At 47.7% G+C, this 23,747-nt stretch overlaps 1 protein-coding gene across 2 annotated transcripts in view; it reads left to right on the top strand.

Moving 5' to 3' along the window:
* Positions 1 to 23,747, top strand: part of cstpp1 (centriolar satellite-associated tubulin polyglutamylase complex regulator 1) — a 61,806-nt gene that overhangs the window by 21,667 nt on the left and 16,392 nt on the right. For both annotated transcript variants that reach the window (XM_064312967.1, XM_064312966.1), the window contains one exon: positions 19,568 to 19,652. In XM_064312967.1, the coding sequence (XP_064169037.1) occupies positions 19,568 to 19,652 (85 nt within the window). The remainder of the gene's footprint in view (positions 1 to 19,567; positions 19,653 to 23,747) is intronic.

Genomic DNA, 23,747 nt, shown 5'->3' with positions numbered 1-23,747 from the left:
TGAGTCTCTGGTCTTAATCTCGAGAACGATTTACTCTACCATGCTGAAACCTACACTACGAGGGACATTCAATAAAAATAAATAATATTTTAGAAAACATTTTTGGCATCGAAGACACCTGTAATTTATTTATAAAAATGAAAACGCTTTTAACTTTTTTTTTTCTTGCCGGGGTCTCAAGAGGATATGTGAATTGGGGGTGCCATTTTGTTTCGTTGGAAAATGAGCCGGGCTTCAGGTTCACGGCTTTGTGCTGGTTGTGGGCCCTCTTACAGCCGCCTCCCTCTCCCGCTCACCCTGCATCGTATTTTGCAGAGGGCGCCACGTTGTACCCTTGAGCAAGGTACTTAACCGAAATTGCTTCAGTATATATCCGGCTGTATAAATGGATACAATGTAAAATGCTATGTAAAAAAAGTTGTGTAAGTCGCTCTGGATAAGAGCGTCTGCTAAATGCCTGCAATGTAATGTAATGTAATGTACACTTTGTCTGGGTCTTGGGCGCATGGGCAACGGTGCTGACGTGCTCTGCGTTCTTCCTCTGAGCAGGTGTATGACTTAGATATGATCTGTCGAGTGCGTTCTTATAAGGACGGATGAAGGATAACAGTGCGATTTACAAAATGGCAGTTGTCACAATCCCACCAAGGAGAGGAGGCACGAAACATTCAAGGCTTTTTACCTGGGTTAAGCTACTGTTTTCAGTTTGTTTGTTTTCTCAGTCATTAAAAACAAAATCATTTTCAGTGTGCATGTCTGATATGCTTAAAGTAAGGAAGAGCATGTTGTATTTGGAATCGAGGGCAAAGTTACCCTTCCATGACCCAACACAAAAGCCTGGAGTTGTTTTTCTCGACTGGAGTACTGGGTTTTTAAACCTGAGGAGTCTGAAACAGATGTTTTCCTTCGCGGTAAGCGTAACAAACTCGCTGTTTGCATTTGAGTGGAGACAGTTTACCAAACTCATGGGTCAGCGGGGCACAAATGAGACGAAAACATGCCGTGTCATCGTCTTCGTGCCCCGGCAAACCGAGGCCATTGCAGCGGCAGTTTTTACGGACGGAAGGAAGGAAGGCAATCGCAACGAAACAGACGGAGGGACGCGCTTTCGATTTCCCTCTGGGAGCCTGCGCCCAATTTTCCTTTTTTTTCTCCTTTTTTTTTTTTTTTTTTCTTGTCAGCGCTCATCCCTCGTTTGACTCGGGCTGCCGAGGCCCTAGCGGGAGACGGCGTGCTTATTCTGTCACTCCGGAACGTTCCGGGCTGACAGGCGACGCCGAAGAGCCTCGGGACAACCCCCCCCACCCCCCCACCCCCCCCGTCTCCACCTGTCTGTCTCTCGCCCGCGAGGTGCTACCCGCTAGCGCCGACTGACAATTTAGGATTCAATTTAGGTGCGGCGGGAACGTTTTGACACCTCGGACGCAGGCTCTTCAGGGACTCTCGCGCAGAGGGCGACAAGGTCCTTTCTGGGGGCTTCGGAAACGCGGATGTCCTGCATGCAATTACAGCCACGGGGTAGGGGGGGTGGGGGGGCGGCGGTGTCTGTCATCTCTGGCATTAGGGCCCCCCTGAGGGTCTCTGCGAGGCTCAGCTAACGACTTTCCCCCCGTCGGGAGCCGGATCGCGTGCCCGAGCCTGGGCGCCTGCCTGCCTGCTTACGGCCGGTTGCGTCCGGGGACTCAGGAACGACGGCTGCTCCCGCGCTTTTACACACGATATTTAAAAAAAAAAAAAGTCTTACGGGTTATTATGGAACAAGGCTGTGATTTCCTTCCATGGATTCACAGAAATAAATATCCTCTCATGCCAACTTTGGACGGTATAAAGCGAACAGCTTGAGTGATCCGGAAAAAAGGGCTGGAACAACCAGGAACAGGGCTTAGTCTTAAACCTCAGGTAGTTGACTGATTAGCCTCAGATTCAGACGCGTGAAATATCCGCGTTCCTTCTAGAAAAAAACTCTCTCTGCCTATCTGGACGTAAAGGTTGCCTGAAATGTATCGGACAGCTTTTCTTTGGGCAAACATGCCTGTCTATTCAAACATTTCTCCCTGTGTTGAAATAAAAGTTAAGTTTCGCCATCGAATAATATAATACCGCTCTGAAAGGAAAGTTTTTTTTTTTTTAAGTTTTATAATTTCACCTAACAGCTTCTTAAAGAAAACGGTGGTTTTAACTTGAAGGCTAAACAGGGAAGGTTGCTGGCAATCTAAAAAAAAAATTCTGCACGCGCTCAGCTAAATTGTTGATTTTTTTTCGGCATTAAAACGTCTCGTAAATCGAACGTGTGCAAACACGTCGTTAAAGCTGCAGCCTTAAATGCCTCCTTTGTTTCCCTTTTTTGATCTTTTGATTATTGAGGGTTGCGTTAAGTATGCCACTGTGAGGGCGGGCGGGGCTACGGTTTTCTTCAGTTCGTACGTGCTCGCGTCTGCTTAAATATTTACATTCCTGTTCACGAATGTCATTCTGCGTTCAGTTTTGGTCACTTCCACTCAAGTGGAAGACAGTTTAAAGGGGCGACATGGCACAGGAGGTAAGAGCGATTGTCTGGCAGTCGGAAGGTTGCCGGTTCAAACCCCGCCCTGGGCATGTCGAAGTGTCCTTGAGCAAGACACCTAACCCCTAACTGCTCTGGCGAATGAGAGGCATCAATTGTAAAGCGCTTTGGATAAAAGCGCTATATAAATGCAGTCCATTTACCATTTAAATGTTCTCTCCCTCTCCACCTTCGCTAATGTGTGGTGAGCGTTCTGGCGCAAAATGGCTGCCGTGCATCGCCCAGGTGGGTGCTACACGTCGGTGGTGGGTGAGGTGAGTTCCCCTTCACTGTAAAGCACTTTGAGCATCTGGAAAAGTGCTATATAAATGTAAATGTAAAAATGTAATTAATAATAATAATAATAATAGTTTACAAAACATTTCTTTTTAACGTATCAGATTTAAAACCATCTGCAATCCCCGAGTTTGGGTAATGATCCCAAACACTTCTGGGCCCAAATGGAATCCAGTGTGAGCAGAACCGGCTTAAACTTCAGTATCTAAACAATAAAAGCTCCATTTGCTTAAATTCATTGCTGTGCATTAAGCACAAATGGTAAATGGTAAATGGACTGCATTTATATAGCGCTTTTATCCAAAGCGCTTTACAATTGATGCCTCTCATTCGCCAGAGCAGTTAGGGGTAAGGTGTCTTGCTCAAGGACACTTCGACACGCCCAGGGCGGGGTTTGAACCGGCAACCCTCCGACTGCCAGACAATCGGTCTTACCTCCTGACCTACGTCGCCCCAACAAATCTCATTGCTGTTTGATTTCTACGATCCCTTGAGCAGAATGACCTGACTTTTTGGGCAAATTAGGGAAGGCATTTTGCCAACAGGTGATTATGGCTGTAGATTTTCCTTTATAGCTTTCTTGAACGTTTTTATCACCTAATTCCCTGTACCTTTTAGCAGGAAATCTTGGTACAGATTGTGTTTAGAATTTAGTGGCAGCTGCACTTGAGAGCAGTTTCAGTCCCACCAATCAGAATCTGTCTTGGGAGTGTTGCAGTGCTAATGGAATTGAAGTCCTTAGTCTCACCTTATTTCTCATAAAACTGATTTGTTTGATTCAGTTCAGTTTGACTAATTGTCCATGATTTCTTCGTTTTGTCCGTTCAAACCTACGCATGTCTTGAGAATCTGGTTGCCGGACCCATTTTTTTAAAAATGCACCTGTTATCTGAGGTTATGCTAAAAACCTGAACCTATTTTAACCATGTATGTAATCAATTTAACAATGTTATCTGACACAGCTGGTCATTATAAAACATCACACTGAATTTTTGTTTTTTCCCGCTGAATTATTGGTATAACTTGTGCACCAAAATGTGTTTAAAATGTCTTTTCACGTGTAAAAATAAATGGACAAATGGTTCTCCATCTTTTGTCCAAGAATACTATCTAGAATGGCAGATGGCATTGCATCAAAAATGCAATCATGCTTATTAAGAGTTTCATGTAGACTTTAGACAGCTCTTGTCACTGATATTTTCCTGAAAACAAAGTAATGTTCTTCAAACACAAAAAAACACATGTGGTTTTGGTTACTCGATTGAGATCTGACAGTTTTGAAATAATGGCTTGTCAGTGACGTCTCCTAATGACTGGAGGAGAGGAAGGATTGCAGCAACGCAACCACAAGAGAGGGAAAGAGAGGGAGAGAGAGGGAAAGAGAGGGAGTGGTAAAGGGGGAGAGTGAAAGAGGGGGAGAGAGAGGGAAAGAGAGGGAAAGAGGGAGAGGGAGGGAAAGGGGGAGTGAGTGAGAGGGAAAGAGGGAGGGAGATAGATGGAAAGAGAGGGAGAGGGAAATGGGGAGAGAGAGAAGGAAAGAGAGAAGGAAAGGGAGGGAAACGGGGGGAGGGAGAGATAGATGGAAAGGGAGGGAGAGGGAAAGGGGGAGAGTAAAAGAGGGAAAAAGAGAGAAGGGACAAGGGAGAGACAGAGGGAGAAAGGATGACACAGCCTCGCAGGGAAGCCGGATCAGGAACCCAGCGGAGCGGGGAGTTCCAGTTAGCACCACGGTCTGCGAAAAAACCAGAGAGGGATAATTTAATCAAGGTCGAAGTGTGTCCGCGAACCCGTTCACCTCAGGCTGCGGTCCGAGGGCGGCTCCTCGGTCTGTCCCGGTTCGCCGGCGGCGAATGGAATCGGCTCGTCTCCGGCGAGCACCTCGCGGTCCCCCCCGGTTACGGCCGCGGCACGTCTCCCGGCAGCTGCTTGTCACGGCCCGGTCACCGCCAGGCTGCGCGCGCGTCTTCATCGCAGGAGCGCGTCTTCATCGCGGGAGCGCCCTTCAAACGCAGGCCTCTCCCTCTGTGTGGGAAACGAGAAGCCGCACCAAGACATCTTTCGCTGAGAGCGCGCGAAGGGAAGGTCGTTTTCAATCTAGGATTTTCCCTTCCATTAAAACCACTGTAATTTGTGATTTAAAAAAAAAGTCATATCCCAATGACTGTTAAATTAACATTTATTGAAAACATATAGACATAGTGTAATCAATTTACAGCCTTATTTCTATAGGTATAGGTATTGGAAAGTTCTAACATGATCATAAAATTATGCTTTTCTTGATGGTGTTTGGCAGTTGCAAGTTTCCATATTTTAAAGCCACATGCTATTGGAGATTAAGGGAGGAGGAATTACAGGGTTTAAATGAATCGTTTAATATAACTTGCAATAAATGAAAGGCGGTATTCTAGCCAACTGCTTGAAAAAACGCACACTTGACATAGAGGTAATGAATTCAAATTGCCGAGTTAACTTGTGGGAACCCGAGGAGACGCGCTGTATTAATCCGCTTCAGATCCCTCGTAGTTTCCGTCAGCTGCGGATTCGAAAGGGGATCTGCTTCGTGCGTTTTTCTTGGGTGCCGTCTGGGCGCGAAAAGCCCTTCATTTCGTGCTGACGTTTCCGCGGAAAGACGCGTTTATTTACGGCGTTTACGCTTGTTTACGTAACCCGACCTACTCCGGGCATCTCTGCCGATTTTAAAAACTCTCCGTCGGTGCGTCGGCGTGTGTCCGTTCCCGGTCGCGCGGCGCGGACGCGACCGCCCGGGCGCGGGGGAAACGGAAGCGGTTAGCCGGCGGTTTGGACGAGAGGATGAATGAAGCGGCGGGCCCAGGTACAGGGGCGGGCCCAGGTGCGGGGGCGGGCCCAGGTGCGGGGGCGGGCCCAGGTGCAGGGGGCGGGCCCAGGTGCGGGGGCGGGCCCAGGTGCGGGGGCGGCCGCTAATTAGCGGTTGGCTTCGGTTTAATTACAAGCTCTCTGGAAGCCGACGGCCCAGAGGAAGAAGCCGCTCCGCTTCGGTCCTGCGTGCTTTCATTGTCGAGAGTCTTTCCAGTCCTTTCTTGTCTCGCGGTGTTTGTAAACACCAGTTTTATCTGCATTGATTCCCTAACCCCCCCCCCCCCCCCCACCACTTTCTTCACAGTGCTTCGCTGTGCGTGCAGTCGAGGTGGCCGCTCAAATTCACAGCGACACCAGCCAGGCAAGTCGGCGAGCCAAGAGTCATCTAAAACTACCATGTGTCTGTAGACCATAGAGCTAGCAGCAGAGGAAGGAGCTCGACCAGGCACACTCAAATCTGGCCCTCGCCCTGATTTTCATTCTTCCTTTCTTCCCCTCTAATCTGGACTGGTTTAAGCCCGGGCCACCAGGGGAGTGTAATCTCTAATCGCCAGTCAGTGGCATTTTAATCCATCTATTAACTGTCGGGTAGAGAAGAAAACCAGCGGTGTTACATTACATTACATTACAGGCATTTAGCAGACGCTCTTATCCAGAGCGACTTACACAACTTTTACACAGCATTTTACATTGTATCCATTTATACAGCTGGATATATACTGAAGCAATGCAGGTTAAGTACCTTGCTCAAGGGTACAACGACAGTGTCCTACCCGGGAATCAAACCTGCGACCTTTTGGTTACAAGCCCAGTTCCTTACCCACTGTGCTACACTCTGTCACTGTGTTGCTGGCCTGGAGAGATTTGAGTACCCCCTGAACTACGCCCCCTCTCCTCCTCGCTCGGCAAAGACCCGCCTTTTCCCAGCGCGCCGCGGGAGGGCTCGAGCGCGGGCGTCACTTTTTGGCAGCTTTCGCTAGGCATGATGGGATATCGAATCCAATACAAATACAAAAGGGCTATGCCCCTGTTTACATGTTAATGAGTTCCCCCTTCCTTGCAAACGCGGTGAAACCAAGTTAAGCTAACCTCCCATGCAGCTGAAGGCTGTAGGTGTACAGTAAGTCTCAGGTAATTCACAGAAGATCACTGGAGATTATGATTTAATGCTGCCAGCCAGGGTGCATTGTAAGACACTGTTTATAGTAAACAGGGCAGAAATTGCTGGGTGTTATAGGATATTACCTCAGTGCTCCCTGGTTATCGTTTGAGGGAGGTCTCAACTCTGGTCCAGTCTTAAAGAAACAGCCGTCTTCACCTGCTTACACGCCACCTTTTGCATTGGTTTTGCACCACAGCCTTCAATGGTACGACGCGCAGAGCATACGTCTTGCTAGGTACTCGTTTGTAAATCTGGGTTTATTTCTCATAGTCCGTTGAGGTTAAGTGCCTGAACTGGGGTTAAATGAGGCAGCGGTCCATGAGGAATTTGAGCCAACCAACTTCTGGGAAGCAGTCTTCAACCGCTTTCTTGTGACATTTCACACGTTCCCTGAACATCAGCAGGGTATGCAGGCCCTGCCTCAATGGGATCTTTCCTTTTCTTCCAGGGAAAGGGAAGATAGAGCCATTCAGAAAGCCTGCTAGATTGCCCTTTACCACCAGGGCAGTGTGCTCAGTCTCCACTGAAGACCTGAACTTCTCCTCTTTAGCACGGGCGACAAAGTCACCTCTGTAGGCGTCGAGCGCGCGAGTGCCAGTGATTGGACGACTAGGCGAAGGAGTGCCATTTGAAAAGAGTAGCGCGTGCAGAGAAAGTGGCACGGTGGAAAGTCAGGCAGACACAGTGGAGCGAGCGTTATGGGCTTCCTCAGGTCAGCTGGACTCAGATCTGAGGGCTGCTGGGTGTCTGGTCCCGTTAAGGCGCCTGTTTGAGTTGCCGGATGGGCCCCGCCGTCTGGTCTCCCACCTGGACTGTGGCCGGCGGCGGCCCTGCTGGGCACCGCTCGACAACGCCACGGGAGGGAGGGCTTTTAAATCAGCCGGAACGACGGCGCGTCGTCAGTCTCTGGCAATGCCCGCCAGTCGCCCCGGGCTGCCCGCGGTCCGTCCGTTCAGCTGCACGACGCGTCTATCCCCGAATCGCATCTGCGCAAACCCGATTTGCGGCAAACCAACTGGCCACCTGTTCATTCCCTTGAAATTTAGGTTACATCAGGGGAACAAAGTTTTTGGTCAGACTTTGGGGACTTTTGGGGACAAAGACCATGTCTACACGCCTAAATGTATTGAGTTGCTGCCACGTGATTGGCTGATTTGATATTTGCGTTAACGGGTGCAGTTTGCAGTTGAACAGGTGTACCTAAAGGAGTGGCCGGTGAATGTATATATATTACCTTTAGTCAGCATTTCTCAAACTATGGTTCAGGACACAAAATGGGATGATGATGCTACTACGTGTATTTGATGGGTCCCTGAAAGGTACTACATTTCTAATTTGGGTCTCGATATTAAAAAGTATTTCTAAGTTCAGTCCTGATTTTAATACGTTTCAGAACTAGTGCCTTAGGTTCTAATAGTAAGGTCAGGCGTAGACCTTTTACACCATTTAAAGTAAAATATATATTCTTCTTCCTTACTGGTGTTGATTTATTTACCCATCTGCTTTAATAAGTAAATAACAAAATGAACCATTCACTTTTATTTACTTTAAGCTTTAACCGGACAGGTCAGCTGACAACTCAGTTATCTTTTGCCGTGGCAGTGTGGGGAATGGGTGTGAGCGAAGAATTCGGGGGATCACGCAGCCAATCAGGCGCCGGCCTGTCTGCTTCGGGTGGCCTCAGATGCAGGGGCTTGTTTTTGTGAGAATCAGACCAGGGGCACCGGGGTTAACACCCCCTACTCGAGCTGCGTAATCCCGCTTTGTTAACCGGGCGTCGTACGACACCAATGCCGCCGGCCGGGTCGCGTCGTCCTTTTCACCGCCTCAAATTAGCCCGTCCCGTTCAAGCGCCCTTCGTGCCTCTCGTCACGGGGGGCTTCCGCCCCCCCCCCCCCCGTTCTTTCGGCCCGAGCGCCATTCGCCCGTCGAGAGGCGCCTTTGACCGCGGCGGCTCGCCTTCCGAGCGAGCCCGTCCGATTAGAGGCCTTCTGCGAGCGCTCCTGGAAGAATGTACCTAGTTAGTATAATACGATTACGTTTATTTGGCAGTATTGTTTTTGTCTGATTAGGCTAATGTGATTCCAGTGCTAGTTTGTACTTGGTAGGATTGTTGTTTGCTGAACAGGTTACTTTACAGGGTTGGAGTCCTGATCGATGTGGTCACTTCTGGCACTGCGATCCTTACTTCACTCTAGTGTGTTTCTTTTGCACCTCTGCACCGTGAACTAATGCACTTGTTGTACGTCGCTCTGGATAAGAGCGTCTGCTAAATGCCTGTAATATAATGTAATGTAAAGAAGGGCCGGCCCGGATGAGCCTCGGCACACGCGCTCATGAATATTCGTGAGGCCGGACAGGTGGGGCGGGGCCTCCCCCTCTGGGGCTGTCAACAGGGCTCCGGGCGTGTCTCTGCCGGCCTCCTCTCTGCTGCTCTCGTTAGCCTGACATGTCGCCAAAGACCAACAAAGCAGAACTATGGGGGAAAGGGGGGTGGGTGGGTAGTGTGGGGGGTGGGGGGGGGGTGGCGGAATGACACGGCAACAAACCCAAGCCGATCGCTGTCAGGTTGACAGGAGTAACAAGCAGGTCGCTCGATAGGTTTGGCCGGGCGCGGAGACAGTGTTGCTTGAGCTGAGCTCGACCTTCGGAAGTCAAATCTAAGGTGAGCGACGGTAAAAAAATAAACCGCCGTCGTACAAGACTGTGGAGCCGCAGAACGTGCCGGCGGAGACGGGCTGTGGGAGACGTTTGGGGGGGGGGGGGGGGCGTCTGTTTGGCGGGGTGCCGTCATGCGCACAGCCGGTGTAGGAAATGCAGCCCCTGATGATGATGACACAACGTTGAATATGTCATGTTTAAGCTTCGTTGTATTGACTTCTTCTCACTTTCAACAAAAGTTTGACCAACAGTGCCCACACTTTTTGCGTATCTCTGCAGATGGCAGACCCGGTGCTGCAGTCCCAGAGATGATTCTGGTTGTTCACCGTCTCTGCACCTCCTATCTTACCGGATTATTTATCAGGATTAAGGAACACGGGTGACCGTGAGATTTAAGGCGCTCAGGAATTCACTGTTCAGGCTCCAGATATCCTGATTCAGACTCCTAATCTTCACTCGGACTTTGGGGTCAAGCTTGGAAGAAGCAACACGAGCCTCTTCAGTGCTTCCTGCCCTTATCCAAACAGTTCTCCAGGATTCAATCAGATACGCTTTGGCTGAATGTGCAGTTTAGCCAAAACCAGACAATTCAATCCAACCTTAAATTAATTAAAGGCTGGGGTTTGGGGGACGCCTGTGCTTAAGTTCTTTTTTTAAAGAGCAATGAATCCGTTTCCCCACTGTTTCAGTACCATTAATAAAGTAGAAGAGCGTGGGAATTTAATGTTGTGTGCCATGAGAACACCTCTCTGGTGTTGTAGGGGCAGACCGGCATGACAAGGTCATTGATGAGTACGGGATGAAAGATCCCATGAGACAAAGTCAAATATAATCATATATATGGTGAGGTCCATGAAGGCATATTTTTTATTGATTTGGCTCTGTACTCCACAATTTTTTAGATTTGTAATCAAACAATTCACATGTGGTTAAAGTGCAGATTCTCAGCTTTTATTAAAGGGTATTTTTATACATTTTTGTTTCATCATGTAGAAATTACAGCACTTTTTATACATATTCCCCCCATTTCAGGGCGTCATAATGTTTGGGACAAATTGCTTCACAAGTGTTTCTGATTAGTCAGGTGTGTTCAATTGCTTCCGTAGTGCAAGTATAAGAGAGCTTTCAGTATCTCGTCTTGATTCTTGGCCTTTGATTGCCTTTGGAGTTTGTTATTGGTGTTTGTCAGCATAAGGGCTAAATTTGTACCAATGAAACTCAAGGAAGCCGTTATGGGGCTGAGAAATAAGAAGAAAAAAACATGGGCCCAAACCTTAGGCTAACCAAAACCAACTGTTTGTAACATCATTGAGATGAAAGAGAGCACTGGTGAGCTCCCTTGAGCAACAGGCTTCAGCATACTGTAAAAGAACATGTGGTTCTTTAGATTAAGACAAGACTCATGTCCCCTACAGGAGACGGCAGGTCTTAGAAGGTTATTCAAGGTGAAACAGGGCCGAATGCTGGATGTCGGATGTTAGCAGTAGCAGCTGATGACGTGGGGTGATAATGTGCTTTTGTACAACACTTTTGTAAATTCATGCTAATCGGGAGTGGAGGACTTCTGTCTGCATGGTCTTAGATGGTGTTACCAAAGCAGGGGGAATCCCTGTGGTGCACAATTCCGTGTCTCAACATACCGTGTTCCTGTCAGGCGTGGCCCCGATACTGCGTGTCAGTCATCCCGTGAGACCCACGCCTGGCCCACAATGCACCTGTGCAGGGATCGGCTTCTTCATCATCCTCCGACGAACATTTCAAAAAATGACAGGACTTTTTTTTTTACATTTTAGAATTTCAGCGATTTTGGCAGTTTATCGGTTGGATGACTAAAGTAGCATGGACAAAAAAGTTTTACCACCGACCATGTAATGTCCACGTACAAATGCATTTCAGAGGCCCTGGTCCTGCAAGGAAGAAATGGCTCTTCAGTCTTTGCATTCTGGGCACCAACAAGGTCACGGAGTGTTGTGACAACACTGCGAAAATGATTTTGTCTTATTTTTTGGGAGGCCTAGTTAATCGTAAATAACAGGAGTAAACCTGTAGACAGATCGCCTCTAGGCTAATAGAGGTAAACGCTCGTGAGCGTGACGGTGGGTCCTTTGGCTCTGGAGCCACAGCAACGGGTGTTACTCGGAGTCCTTCTTTTTGCCATTTCACGCTCGGTTTAACGGCGGTGCAATAGCTCATCCGGATTAAAAGCAGGGGCATGTTTGCGCTGGGCAAACAGATCCTGCTTCCTCGCACGGGGGAAAGCGTGCCATTGGTGTTTATCCAGGGAAGAGGGAGCTTCCCATTGGCTACGAACATAAGAGCGATTGGGCATGGGGCCGGTGTCTGATGCCTGCTGCCAGACAATTTCACAATTTATCTGGGATAAATTATTGGGATTATTATTATTTGGGATAACTGTACACAAAGGTGCCACGAGAACCATCATAAACTGATGTAATTAGATGGGTTTCTGCCATCTAAGTACGGAATTTGGTGATGTTAAACATCAATGGCGACTTCTGTTGGCTACCTGCTATAGGCTACCTGTAGCATTGGTGAGACAGTTAGCTTCTCCCCGCTATAACATAGCGGTAAGTGAGCATAGGGTTCCTTGGGTTACCACTGTGTTCATTTTCCCACAACGCACCACGTGTCACCATAGAGCAACAGAGCTCTTAGCCAGCCGGTGCTCACTGTCCTGTATTTGGCCCGTTGCGGGGTCAGCGGATTTGGGGAAGTGCACCCAAGGACAGGGTGCGTTGCTGCAGCTGCATTTCCCCCCTGGTCCTGGAGGCATAACTGCCGATTACACGCGGGGGAGAGAAACAAACAGGTGCGTAAACTATTCAAAATAAATTGTTTAAAAATAAAACGGCGAAACCGTTGTTGGCGTTTCTGCAGCGCGCTCCCGTTGTGTCTCCCCAGCGGTTTGTCTCTCTCCCGAAATGCTGCGAATCGACCCCAGAAGCGCGGTTTTTATACCGTGCCGTTAAGCGCGTCCCTCGGCCCTGTTTCTCGTGTAGACGTTCCGTCGCACGGCCTGCTCGTTGCGTTAATAGAATGATAAATCCGCAGATATCCAGCAGAAGGGAGGGAGGTTAGTGCCGAGGCGAAAACGATCTGTTTCTAATTAGCATCCCCGGCCGGGAGGCGTGACTAATTTCTTCACAGCTGATTCGCCGAAAAAAAAATGAGCGCCAGCCGATTCCGCGACCCATCTGTTATTCAACAACAGCCCCCCCCTCCTCCTCCTCCTCCTCCTCCTCCTCCTCCCTCGTCCCCCCTCTCTCTCCAAGACTGGGGCAGAGCACTCTGCGCGCACAATGAGCGGTTTCTGCGCCGTGCGCTACTTGGCGAAACGGCAACATTGACAAGCCGGCTCGCCTATCAAGCTCTGAATCTCCTTCATTTACTCTGAATCTCCTCATTTACTCTGAATCTCCTCATTTACTCTGAATCTCCTCATTTACTCTGAATCTCCTCATTTACTCTGAATCTCCTCATTTACTCTAAATCTCCTTCATTTACTCTGAATCTCCTAATTTACTCTGAATCTCCTAATTTACTCTAAATCTCCTTCATTTACTCTGAATCTCCTCATTTACTCTAAATCTCCTTCATTTACTCTGAATCTCCTCGTTTACTCTGAATCTCCTAATTTACTCTAAATCTCCTTCATTTACTCTGAATCTCCTCATTTACTCTAAATCTCCTTCATTTACTCTGAATCTCCTAATTTACTCTGAATCTCCTAATTTACTCTAAATCTCCTTCATTTACTCTGAATCTCCTCATTTACTCTAAATCTCCTTCATTTACTCTGAATCTCCTCGTTTACTCTGAATCTCCTAATTTACTCTAAATCTCCTTCATTTACTCTGAATCTCCTGGTTTACTCTGAATCTCCTCATTTACTCTGAATCTCCTCGTTTACTCTGAATCTCCTCGTTTACGCTGAATCTCCTCGTTTACTCTGAATCTCCTAATTTACTCTAAATCTCCTTATTTATTCCGAATCTCATTTACTCTGAATCTCCTCATTTACTCTAAATCTCCTCATTTACTCTGAATCTCCTCATTTACTCTAAATCTCCTTATTTATTCTGAATCTCATTTACTCTTAATCTCCTCATTTACTCTGAATCTCCTAATTTACTCTAAATCTCCTTATTTATTCCGAATCTCATTTACTCTGAATCTCCTCATTTGCTCTGAATCTCCTTCATTTACTCTGAGTCTCCTCATGGCTCGAATACAAATCCGTCGATACGAGCTGGGCAAAAAAAGGCACCTTTGTTGTCCTAAAATGTCTTTATTATTTTAGGCCACAAGCTGCCTTTGACAGTCATTTATCATATTTGACATCTTCAGCAAAGAATGCCAGTCTGTGTATAACACACAAAAACTGTTTCCAAACCAAAAAAATTAGTTCTACAGATTTCCTTTCCACTTTCTGAAATCCACAGGGCCTTCTCATATCTCCAGTTATATGAAAGAGGATTATGGCTAATAATGTTAATAATCGGTTGTTTCTGAAGTCACGTTGACTACTGTTTAAAGGAATATGAAAGCAATATAGCGTAGAACTATTATTCCTTGCTTTGGGTGATTCATGCTTCTATCTTTTTTTTTTTAACAGTTTGCATGAGGGGAACCAGATACCGGGATTGAAGAGAGAGAGAGAGAGAGAGAGAGAGAGTGTGTTCTTGTATCGTTTCTGGTGCTTTCCCAGGTGGATACGGTTTCCCTTTTTATTCTGAAAATTGGCGTTTCAGCGCTCTTAATGAGAGACCGGAGCAATCGCACGCCATTTCCAGCGCCGTACCTAATGAGACTCGGCGTTTGACGGGTGCGCCGTGATTTTCACCCTTAATGAGGGGATCATTCGAAAGCCATTCGGAGGGGTAAATCACCACGCGCTCTGAGATTTCCCCCGTCGGAGAGAGCGGTTCCCCCGCCGCGGACTGCATGCCGATCACGATCTCCGCGTGGCGCTTTCTTTTTTTTCTTCTGCGCTCGACGAGGCCAATCCCACCGCTCGTAATGAGCCGCCCGCTGCACCCGCGGCCGCTAGCCTGTTACCGCGCGAATGTCACACGCAACGGCGGGAATATCCTCTCCGAATTAACTAGGGGAATTATCGCTTCAAATATTCATGAACGCTTCAGATAAATCTGTTTTGCTGGACCACAACAGCGGGGCCAGCCCTATAAACGCAAATGTCTGTGACTGAGTGACTGAGTGAGTGATGAAGTTACACCATTGGTCAGCCGAGTTATGAAGTTACACCATTGGTTAGCTGGTCCAGCCGTATACTAGGTTTTGACCTGGTCTTGATTCACATCATGTTAATTACCTCAAGGAATACATGAATGGATATGTATTTATGTGTGTATGCATGTATGTATGATGTGTGTGTATGTGTGTATATACATACATACACTCAGTGGCCAACAAAAAACATTTAGTTAGTGGCAGTTCTCTGGGCAAAAACACCACGTTTAATCAGAGATGTCAGACGAGAATGGGAAGACTTGTTCAAACCACCAGAAAGACCACAGATAATAGCCGTTTGCAGCAGTGGTGTGCAGAAGGGCATCTCTGAACTCGTAGAGCGGTGAACCATGAAGCGAATGGGCTACAGGATCAGAAGACCATGCTGGGTTCCACTCCTGTCAGCTAAGAACAGGAAGATGAGGCTACAGTGGGCACATGATCACCAGAAATGGATGAGCGAAGATTGGAAAACTGTTGCCTGGTCTGACGAATCTCGATTTCTGCTGCGACATGCAGATAGTCGGGTCAGAATTTGTCAGAAACAGTGTGAACCCATGGGCCCATCCTGCCTTGTGTCAACGGTGCAGGAGGCTGGTGGTGGTGCAATAGTGTGGGGAGTGTTTTCTTGGCACACATTAATACCCCTTAATACCAACTGAGCATCATGCGAATACCACAGCATACCTAAGCATTGATGCTGACCATGTGCATCCCTTCATGACCACAGTCTACCATTTTTGAAATGGACACTTCCAGCAGGATAATGTGCCATGTCACAAAACACACATCATCTCAAGCTGGTTCCACGAAGATGACAGTGACTGCAGTTCACTCCAATGGCCTGGACAGTCCCCAGATCTCAATCCAATAGAGCACCTTTGGGATGAGGTGAAATGGGAGTTTTGCAGCATGGTTGTGTGGCTGAAAATTCTGCTCGAACTGTGTGAGGCTATCAAGTTAACATGGACCAAAATCCCTAAGGAATGTTTCGAGCACCTTAATCCAAGACACAAAGAATTCAAGCGGTTGAGGAGGCTGCAGGGTGTCGTAAGATAGGTGTACCTAATAAAGCGGCCAGCGAGTGTGTATAAAACATGCGCTCATCCTTGCAGATCCTGGGGTTGAAGTTGAAATATAGACCATTGAGCAAAGTGCTGTTAAGGCTGGGACATACACGGCCTGGAAAAAGCCACACGCTGCTGAACGCGGCGGCTAAATCTTTGTAAGACTTCAAAATTTCTCCCTGACAATTATCCCGATTAACAGCTAATATCGGCTAATGAAAAGGGGCGCCGCCTCCAGAGGCCTGTTCGCATATTGTGACACGGTCCCCTGACGCCGCGTTTCCGACCTGCCGTTAGCGAGACGTTTGCGTTTAAGAGCCGTAATGTCTACAGTTCCCCACAGTTTGCAGTTTCCCTAACCCTAACCCTAACCCTAACCGTCAGGTTGGACACAAGCCTCTCTTGCTCATCTCATTTGTAGCCGCTGAGGCTAATTGTCGCGTACGGTAATGGCAGGGCGATTACGGGATTACCTAGGATGTCACGTAAGAGGCAGACCGCGCACCTGGGTGACATTGTTCTCAGGCCCACAGGTGATGCAGCTGGGGTTGGGATTGGATTTACCCCCCCCCCCCCCAGTCCTCCAGAGGACAGTGCTATCATTATCTTAAATGGGCTCCCAGTGTTGTGACAAAGGAAACAATGTTAAGCCCTTGGCTCAACAAAAATTATTCATGCGACAAACAACCTGTGGTAAGCCCAACTGAAATCTCCCATTCTGTATTCTCCGCTATTAGTCTGGTATTGGCAGAATGATTTCCATTTCAGTCAGAGGAGGTAGTCCCGGTCGTGGTCCTTACATTAGTTTGTGCTGCTTCCAGAAGGGACATACTGGTTTGTTGGATTGAATGAAGGCATGGGGAGACAGAATGAAGCTGATTGGTTTAGAGATGGGTGGGTTGTTTGAGGATGGTTGAGAAAAAAGCCGATTGGTTTGGAGATGCCTGGGTTGTTTGAGTATGGTTAAGAACGAGCCTGATAGGTTCAGAGATTGCTGGGCTTTTGGCTGTAGTTAATGTTCCTTGACGCCCGAGGTGCTGACGGGGCTTGGAGAGAGGGACCACCCAGAACACTGGACGACGGGGGAGAGGGGGGCCAGCGCGCACTTCCTGAGTCCCTGAGACGGGACTGCCCAGTGTCTTGAGGGAGGCGTGGCTGAAAAAGGTTTGGCGGGGAGGGGGCAGGGCCGTATTGTAACAGGCGTCCGGTGATGACGGGGAAAAACTAAAAGCCAAAACTCGCCGACTGACGACAGCTTTGGAGAACGATTCCCAACTGCCGTGAGTCTTGTTTGAATCATCGCGGTGGCCTCAGGAGCGAGACAATGATGAAAAGCCCAGGCATGCTATACAGCTTAGCCCATGGAGCGCTTTGACTGGCAGTACCAGCCTTTTTAGCCTAGGCATGCTATACAGCTTAGCCGATGCAGCGCTTTGACTGGCAGTACCAGCCTTTTTAACCTAGGCATGCTATACAGCTTAGCCGATGGAGCACTTTGCCTGGCAGTACCAGCCTCTTCAGCACACGCATGCTATACAGCTTAGCCGATGGAGCACTTTGCCTGGCAGTACCAGCCTCTTCAGCACACGCATGCTATACAGCTTAGCCGATGGAGCACTTTGCCTGGCAGTACCAGCCTTTTCAGCAGACGCATGCTATACAGCTTAGCCGATGGAGCGCTTTGCCTGGCATAACCAGCCTCTTCAGCACACGCATGCTATACAGCTTAGCCGATGGAGCGCTTTGCCTGGCATAACCAGCCTCTTCAGCACACGCATGCTATACAGCTTAGCCGATGGAGCGCTTGGCCTGGCAGTACCAGCCTCTTCAGCATGGCGTGACCAGCCTGTCACCATTCCCACTCTCTGCCTTTCAGACAGCAGTGTACTGTATAGAGATATCCTCCTGAGACCCGGCAGAAATGAAGTTTCAGTATTCAAATTTTTCTTTTTTTTTTTTACATAATACAAGTTCCTTGGATGACATCATCATCATGCTCCGGTAAAAATATTTTCCAAAACATTTATGTTATTTTTATTGAATGTCCCTTGTAGTGTAGCAGGTTTCAGCATGGTGTAGACTATGTCGTTCTTGAGATGAAGACCAGAGAGAATCCTGTCCTCTACAGGGGACAAAAACGAATTGTCAGGTATTGGGAGGACATGTCAAGCTCAGCATATTCGGGAAAAGCGTGTAAATCTGTACAAACGGCGGAAGGGTGACACCATGAATGAACTGGCCGCTTGTCGAAAGAAACTTCCGGAAAACCGTTCTGCCCCTATGCTGCAACTAAGAGCAGCGTGGCGGTGGGTCCACTGCGGTGGGCAGAAGAGAAACTGCCTGAGGAGCGGGACTCGGGCCTGACCTGAAACGCATCACCGACACTTCAGCTGGGACCGAACCACGCGGTTAAAACTCGCAGTCGCCCTACTGCGCGTGTGCCAGTTACACTGTGAGTTAAGTTGTGTGAACTCAGTTCAGTGTAAAACAGTTCAGTGGAATGGCCACAGATGTGGAGGTCTTTTTGGGGTTTTTTTTGGAACGAGAATATCATGCACGCTTTACTGCAGAGCAGAGCAGAGACAGCATTCCGCTGTTAAATCTCTACAGCTGACTGTGAAAAGGCAAACGCTTAAACCTGTTATTGTTTATACCAGGGTTCATACTGTACATATTTCGCGTACATTTCAGTTGTTCACATTTTTAGTGCTGAACGTAAAGCACTTTGAGCTACACTTTATGTATGAAAGGTGCTATATAAATAAAGATTATTATTATTATCATCATTATTATTATTATTATTATGGAGGGAAACATTCCACATCATATTCTGTCCAACAAATAAAATGTTTAAAATAAATAAATGTTTGCGGGGATAATTTCACTTGATATTATGCCTTTGAGTAGATAGATAGTTTGTTGGCTTAACATCAGTGATACTATGCCTGCGAACTTATTTTACTGTTGAACTGATGTTAATTAAGATGAATCAAAAAGGTTCAGGCATTTCGGCATATTGGGTGCATCGGTGAAAGGGTGCTGTATGTCTAGAGCTGCAGGAGTTGGAAAACGGGATTTGTTCTGAGGCCTCACTGAGTGAAAGGCATTCGCATTGATACGAGGGAGACGGGGTAACGGGCTAATGCTAACGGGCTAACGCTAACGGGCTAACGCTAACGGGATAACTCTAAGCCAGAGGCTCACGGTACAGCTGATCAATTTCTGGACTTCAAGCCATAAATTTTAATGAGTGACAGAAGAATGACTGGAGTACAAAATTCATATTTTATTTGGTGTAACGGCCATCGAGAGCAGGCAGGGCTGTTGTCCGCAGTCTCCGGAGCGAGGCAGCCACCCAGGACCGCGTCATCAAATGATGATTACTTCACAGCAGGGGGTCTCCGGATCCAGTCCTGGAGGCGTGCGGTCTCTGCTGGTTGTTGCGATGTCCTTTCGATCGATTGGCAGTCAGTTAAGGCCTTGGAAACAAGGTGTGTAGACCCTTTTGCCAATCGGTGACTTAAATTAAGCACTTTGAGTGCTGGAGCACATCAAAAACCAGCAGACGCAGGACGCAGCGGACCTCCGGGAGTTAGAGATCGAGGTTCCCGCTCTGCGGCGTGTTTTGAGATTCTGCTAATTGGCGTTTGAAGCGGCGCCTTGCGGAAAACGGGAGGGGTTTCTGCGTATGACTGATCTCCATGGCGTTGTGTTGCGCTTGTGCTGCAGATCTGCTGGCCATGATGGAGTACAGCTCCCTCCTGCAGCTGCTCTGCCCCGACTTTCCAGTGGAGATGGTGCAGAAGGCAGCAAGGTCAGTGTGAAGCGCATTCCAGTCCATTGCATTACATTCCAATACATTCCGTTCCAATCCAATCCATTATAATCCATTCTGTTCCGCTTCATCACATTCCATCTCATTACAATTCATTCTATTTCGCTACATTACATTCCATTCCAAATCCATTCCATTCCATTACAATTCATTCTGTTCTGCTTCATTCCATTCCATTCCAATCCATTACATTCCGCTTCATTACATTCCATTCTGTTCCGATCCATTACATTATCGGCATTTAGCAGATGCTGTTATCCAGAGCAACTAACACAATTTGTTTTTACCTGGTATCCATTTGTACAGCTGGGTATGTACTAAAGCAATTTGGGTTAAGTACCTTGCCTAATTACCTTGGGTTGAGTACCATAGAAATCAAATCTGCAGCCTACACAAGACCAGTTCCTTATCAAATATGCTACACTGCAGGCTATTTTTGAGGGCATGGGGAGTGAAACACAATGTGAACACCGCTTCAGGGTGTCATTATTAATAAAAATAAATAAACACATTTTTCAAATAATAATAATAATGCCGTTTGAAGCAGCAACATCGTGGTGATTGGGCTTGGTCTTTATGCAGCGTCACAACCTGACATGGAGCAAATCAGCATTCGTGTACACCTTAACAGCTAGCTCCCCACCCCCACCTCCACCCCCACCCCTATCCCCCACCCCTACCCCCTCCAGTGAAATTAGAGCCTTATCCTTTGATAGGAGTTAAGTCCCAGTATTTCTATTCACAACACACAGTCATTTACAAGTGTACCAAAAAAAAACCTGATCTTTAATGGGGACTTTGACTGATGTAGCCTCGTTTGTTTAAATTACAGTTAAATCCAGTTAAACGGTTTGAAGCTGTGTGGTCCAGATTCGAGGAGAACCGAAATCGCAAATAAAGCAAAGGGACATGTTGTCTTCCCCATCTGAAAACCTGAGACTAATCCGGGCCTTATTTCAACTCTGTCGATCGCCAGAGAGAATTAGAGCGAAGCTTTACGACAAGCTGTTCTTGGCAACGGTCGTCAGGGTGTACGCTCCACCCGCTAAAAAAAATGTCCGACAAATATAGCGGCTGTCTTCGTCGCAACAGTTTGCCTTTTCAAAAAACTGTGAATTCATTTCAAGAACCAACATTTGACACACAAGTCCCACAACGGTGTCTTTTTACACTTCAGAGGTTGTTGCGGTGTCGTTCCGAAGTGTCGCGTCAATCAACAGACGTAGGCCTCAAAATCCTCCTGAGACCCGGCAGGAAAAAAAAAAGCTGAAGCATTTACATTTTTTTGACATACCGCAGGTGTCTTGGGTGGGTGACAAAAACATGCTGCAGTGAAAATATTTTCATGAATATTTATTTTATTTGTATTGAATGTCCCTTGTGGTGTAGGTTTCAGCAAGGTAGAATATATGGTTCGTGAGGTTAGAGACTCGTGTTAAATAGCCACTGGTCCTCAGGAGGGTATGACAGCCAGCAGTGTGTATGGTGCTTTTACCCGCACGTAGAATCTCAACAAAAATCTCAATAGAAAATCGTTTTCAACATTTTAAAAAAAAGTGCAATCACGAATACTAAGCACTGTGCCTAAATAAACTTGCATAGCTTGATATCAAAATTGGGCTGAGGTACAACAAACAATATGACCTCAATCTTAGCTCACAGAAATCAGACAAGCTCTACTCCAAAGCAGTGCTGCCCGATGTTAGTAAAATATTTCAAGCAACGTGGCCCTGTGTTTCTTCATCCTACCTTTGGAAAAGAATGCAGTCACTCAATCCGTCTTTCGGATGAGACGTTAAAACCGAGGTCCTGACTCTCTGTGGTCATTGAAGACCCCGTGACACTTGTCGCAAAGAGTAGGGGGTTCTCCCCCCGGTGTCCTGGCCAAATTCCCAATCTGGCTCTCTCAATCTGCCACCTAATCATCCCCTGATTTAATTGGCTAAAGATAGTTCTCTCCCTCTCCACCTTAACCAACGTGTGGTGAGCGTTCTGGCACAAAATGGCTGCCGTGCGTCACCCAGGTGGGTTGCTTCACATGGGTGGTGGGTGAGGTGAGTTCCCACTCATCGCTGTTAAGCACTTTGAGCGTTCGGAAAAGCGCTACATGAATGCAATGATTCATTAACGCGTTCATACAGTCAAAGTCTGTGTGCCTTTACCCGCGTGTGAGATGATTATTTATTTGCGCTGTTGCTGAATCAGGTGCGGTGTCGGTTGGGGGGGGCGTGGCCGTGTGACAGCCTCAGGGTCAGGGGAGCCGGGCTCCCCGATTCTTATCTCCCGGGGCGGGGCGGGGCGGGGCGGGGGGGCGAAGCGCTTTCTTTCTTTACCCGTCGTTCGCTTGTCACGGGTTCGCGAGGAACCGTGTTTTGACGTCTGACTGTCTCGCCAGCGAGCGCAGCGCGGGAGCAGCGGGCGCGGGAGGGAGGGGCCCGGGAACGAGGCGGCCGGAGGAGGAGAGAGGCGCCGCTGACGGCGGAACTATCCGAAACTCGCGGAAGGGGAGGGGGGGGTGATCATGAGAGAGAGGGCCCTCTTTGATCCTGACACAGGCCGCTGGCACGCCCCAGCCCCAGTATTCGACGCCAGTCTCCGCCCATTCTGTGCCAGCTTCCCCCGTCCATTTTTGTAACAGGCCAGGCCCCGGGGGAGACTGGCTAGCGCTAGCTTCGGCAACCGATTCCATCCCCCTTGACTTTGATGAGCAGATTCCTCAAATCCAACAAAGAGTCGGTTCCTCAAGGACAAGCAATTTTCTTACAAATTCTCTTCGAAACACGAGTTTTGGTTTTGATCGCGATTTTCCAGAGGGGTCGTATTTTGGCGAGTGCCACACCCGTGCATCGAAAAAAAACAGGCGTTCATGCAGCAGGTGCCCCATGATGTTTTGGGATCCCGTGCCGTTTTTTTTCACGTTGAATTGCAAACAGAAATTTCTGATATTATCCCTCCCGAGACACAGCATAAAAAAAAGTTAAGGCATTTTACTTTTTTTGCCATAATACACGTCTCACATTTGCAGTGAAAATACTTTCATAAATATTGATTTTTATTGAATGTCCATTGTGGTGTAGCTTTTCAGCACAGCACAATATAAACGGTTCTTGAGATTAAGGCCAGAGACTCGTGTCCCCTGCAGGGGACAAAAATGAATCTCTGGCTCTAAGGACGATAGGTTGCGTAAGAGTACTCAAAATGGCTGACGTTACTCTAAAGGGATTTTTAGTCTGATGGAGATCTCAGATAAACAGCTTGAATTTAGTGCCTGGAAAAATTGCTGGCTGGAGATTTTCCTTCCGAGGTAAAAGAGCATTAAAAGAACGGGCTATTGCTCCTTTTTTTTAGAATAAAAACAATGAACTGGTGGATTTTCCATTACTTTTTAAACTGAAGGCGATCCTCTTGATTGTCAGAACTAAACTGGAGATCTGTGGCCTCAATACAAAAGGCTCAAGTCTCTTTGGGGTGGTCACAGACCAGGACGGTCACGACAAGCAACAGACACAAAAGTCAGTCATCTTCAGACACAAAGTCAGTCGTCTTCAGACACAAAGTCAGTCGTCTTCAGACACAAAGTCAGTCATCTCACTTCACCTCTCGAAACGACAGCGCCGCAGACGTTTCCCCTGAACCGCTCTCCCGAAAGAACAAAGGCCGAATCCTCTTTTTTTGTTCCTGCCGTACTGGGGCAGGACCCTGTTTACGGTGTTGCGGAAGGTTCGGCTGCCATGGCAACCCGCCCCCGAGCAATTGAGACTCATCTCGTGTTTACGTCCGCCTGAGACCCGACAGTTCGTTTTTGTCCCCTGTAGGGGACATGAGCCCCTGGTCTCCTAAGCTCAAGAACCACATAACCTGCACTACAAGGGCACATCCAGTGAGAGTAAATGATATTCTCAGAAATATTTTGACTGCAACATATTTTGGTCATCTAACATATTTATGTCAAAAAATTGAAGTGGCATAAGGGACGTTTTTTCTGCTGGGTCTGAGGTGGTTGTAAGAGTTGTTGAGTGGCAGTGACCCTACAGGCTGGTTCTGAGGCTCTGCTCTTTTTGCACACAGGGTTTC

Source organism: Anguilla rostrata, chromosome 16, assembly GCF_018555375.3.
Source record: "Anguilla rostrata isolate EN2019 chromosome 16, ASM1855537v3, whole genome shotgun sequence".
Classification (NCBI taxonomy): domain Eukaryota; kingdom Metazoa; phylum Chordata; class Actinopteri; order Anguilliformes; family Anguillidae; genus Anguilla; species Anguilla rostrata.
Note: the sequence above shows the minus strand (reverse complement) of the source record. Positions and strands in the feature narration are given on the sequence as shown.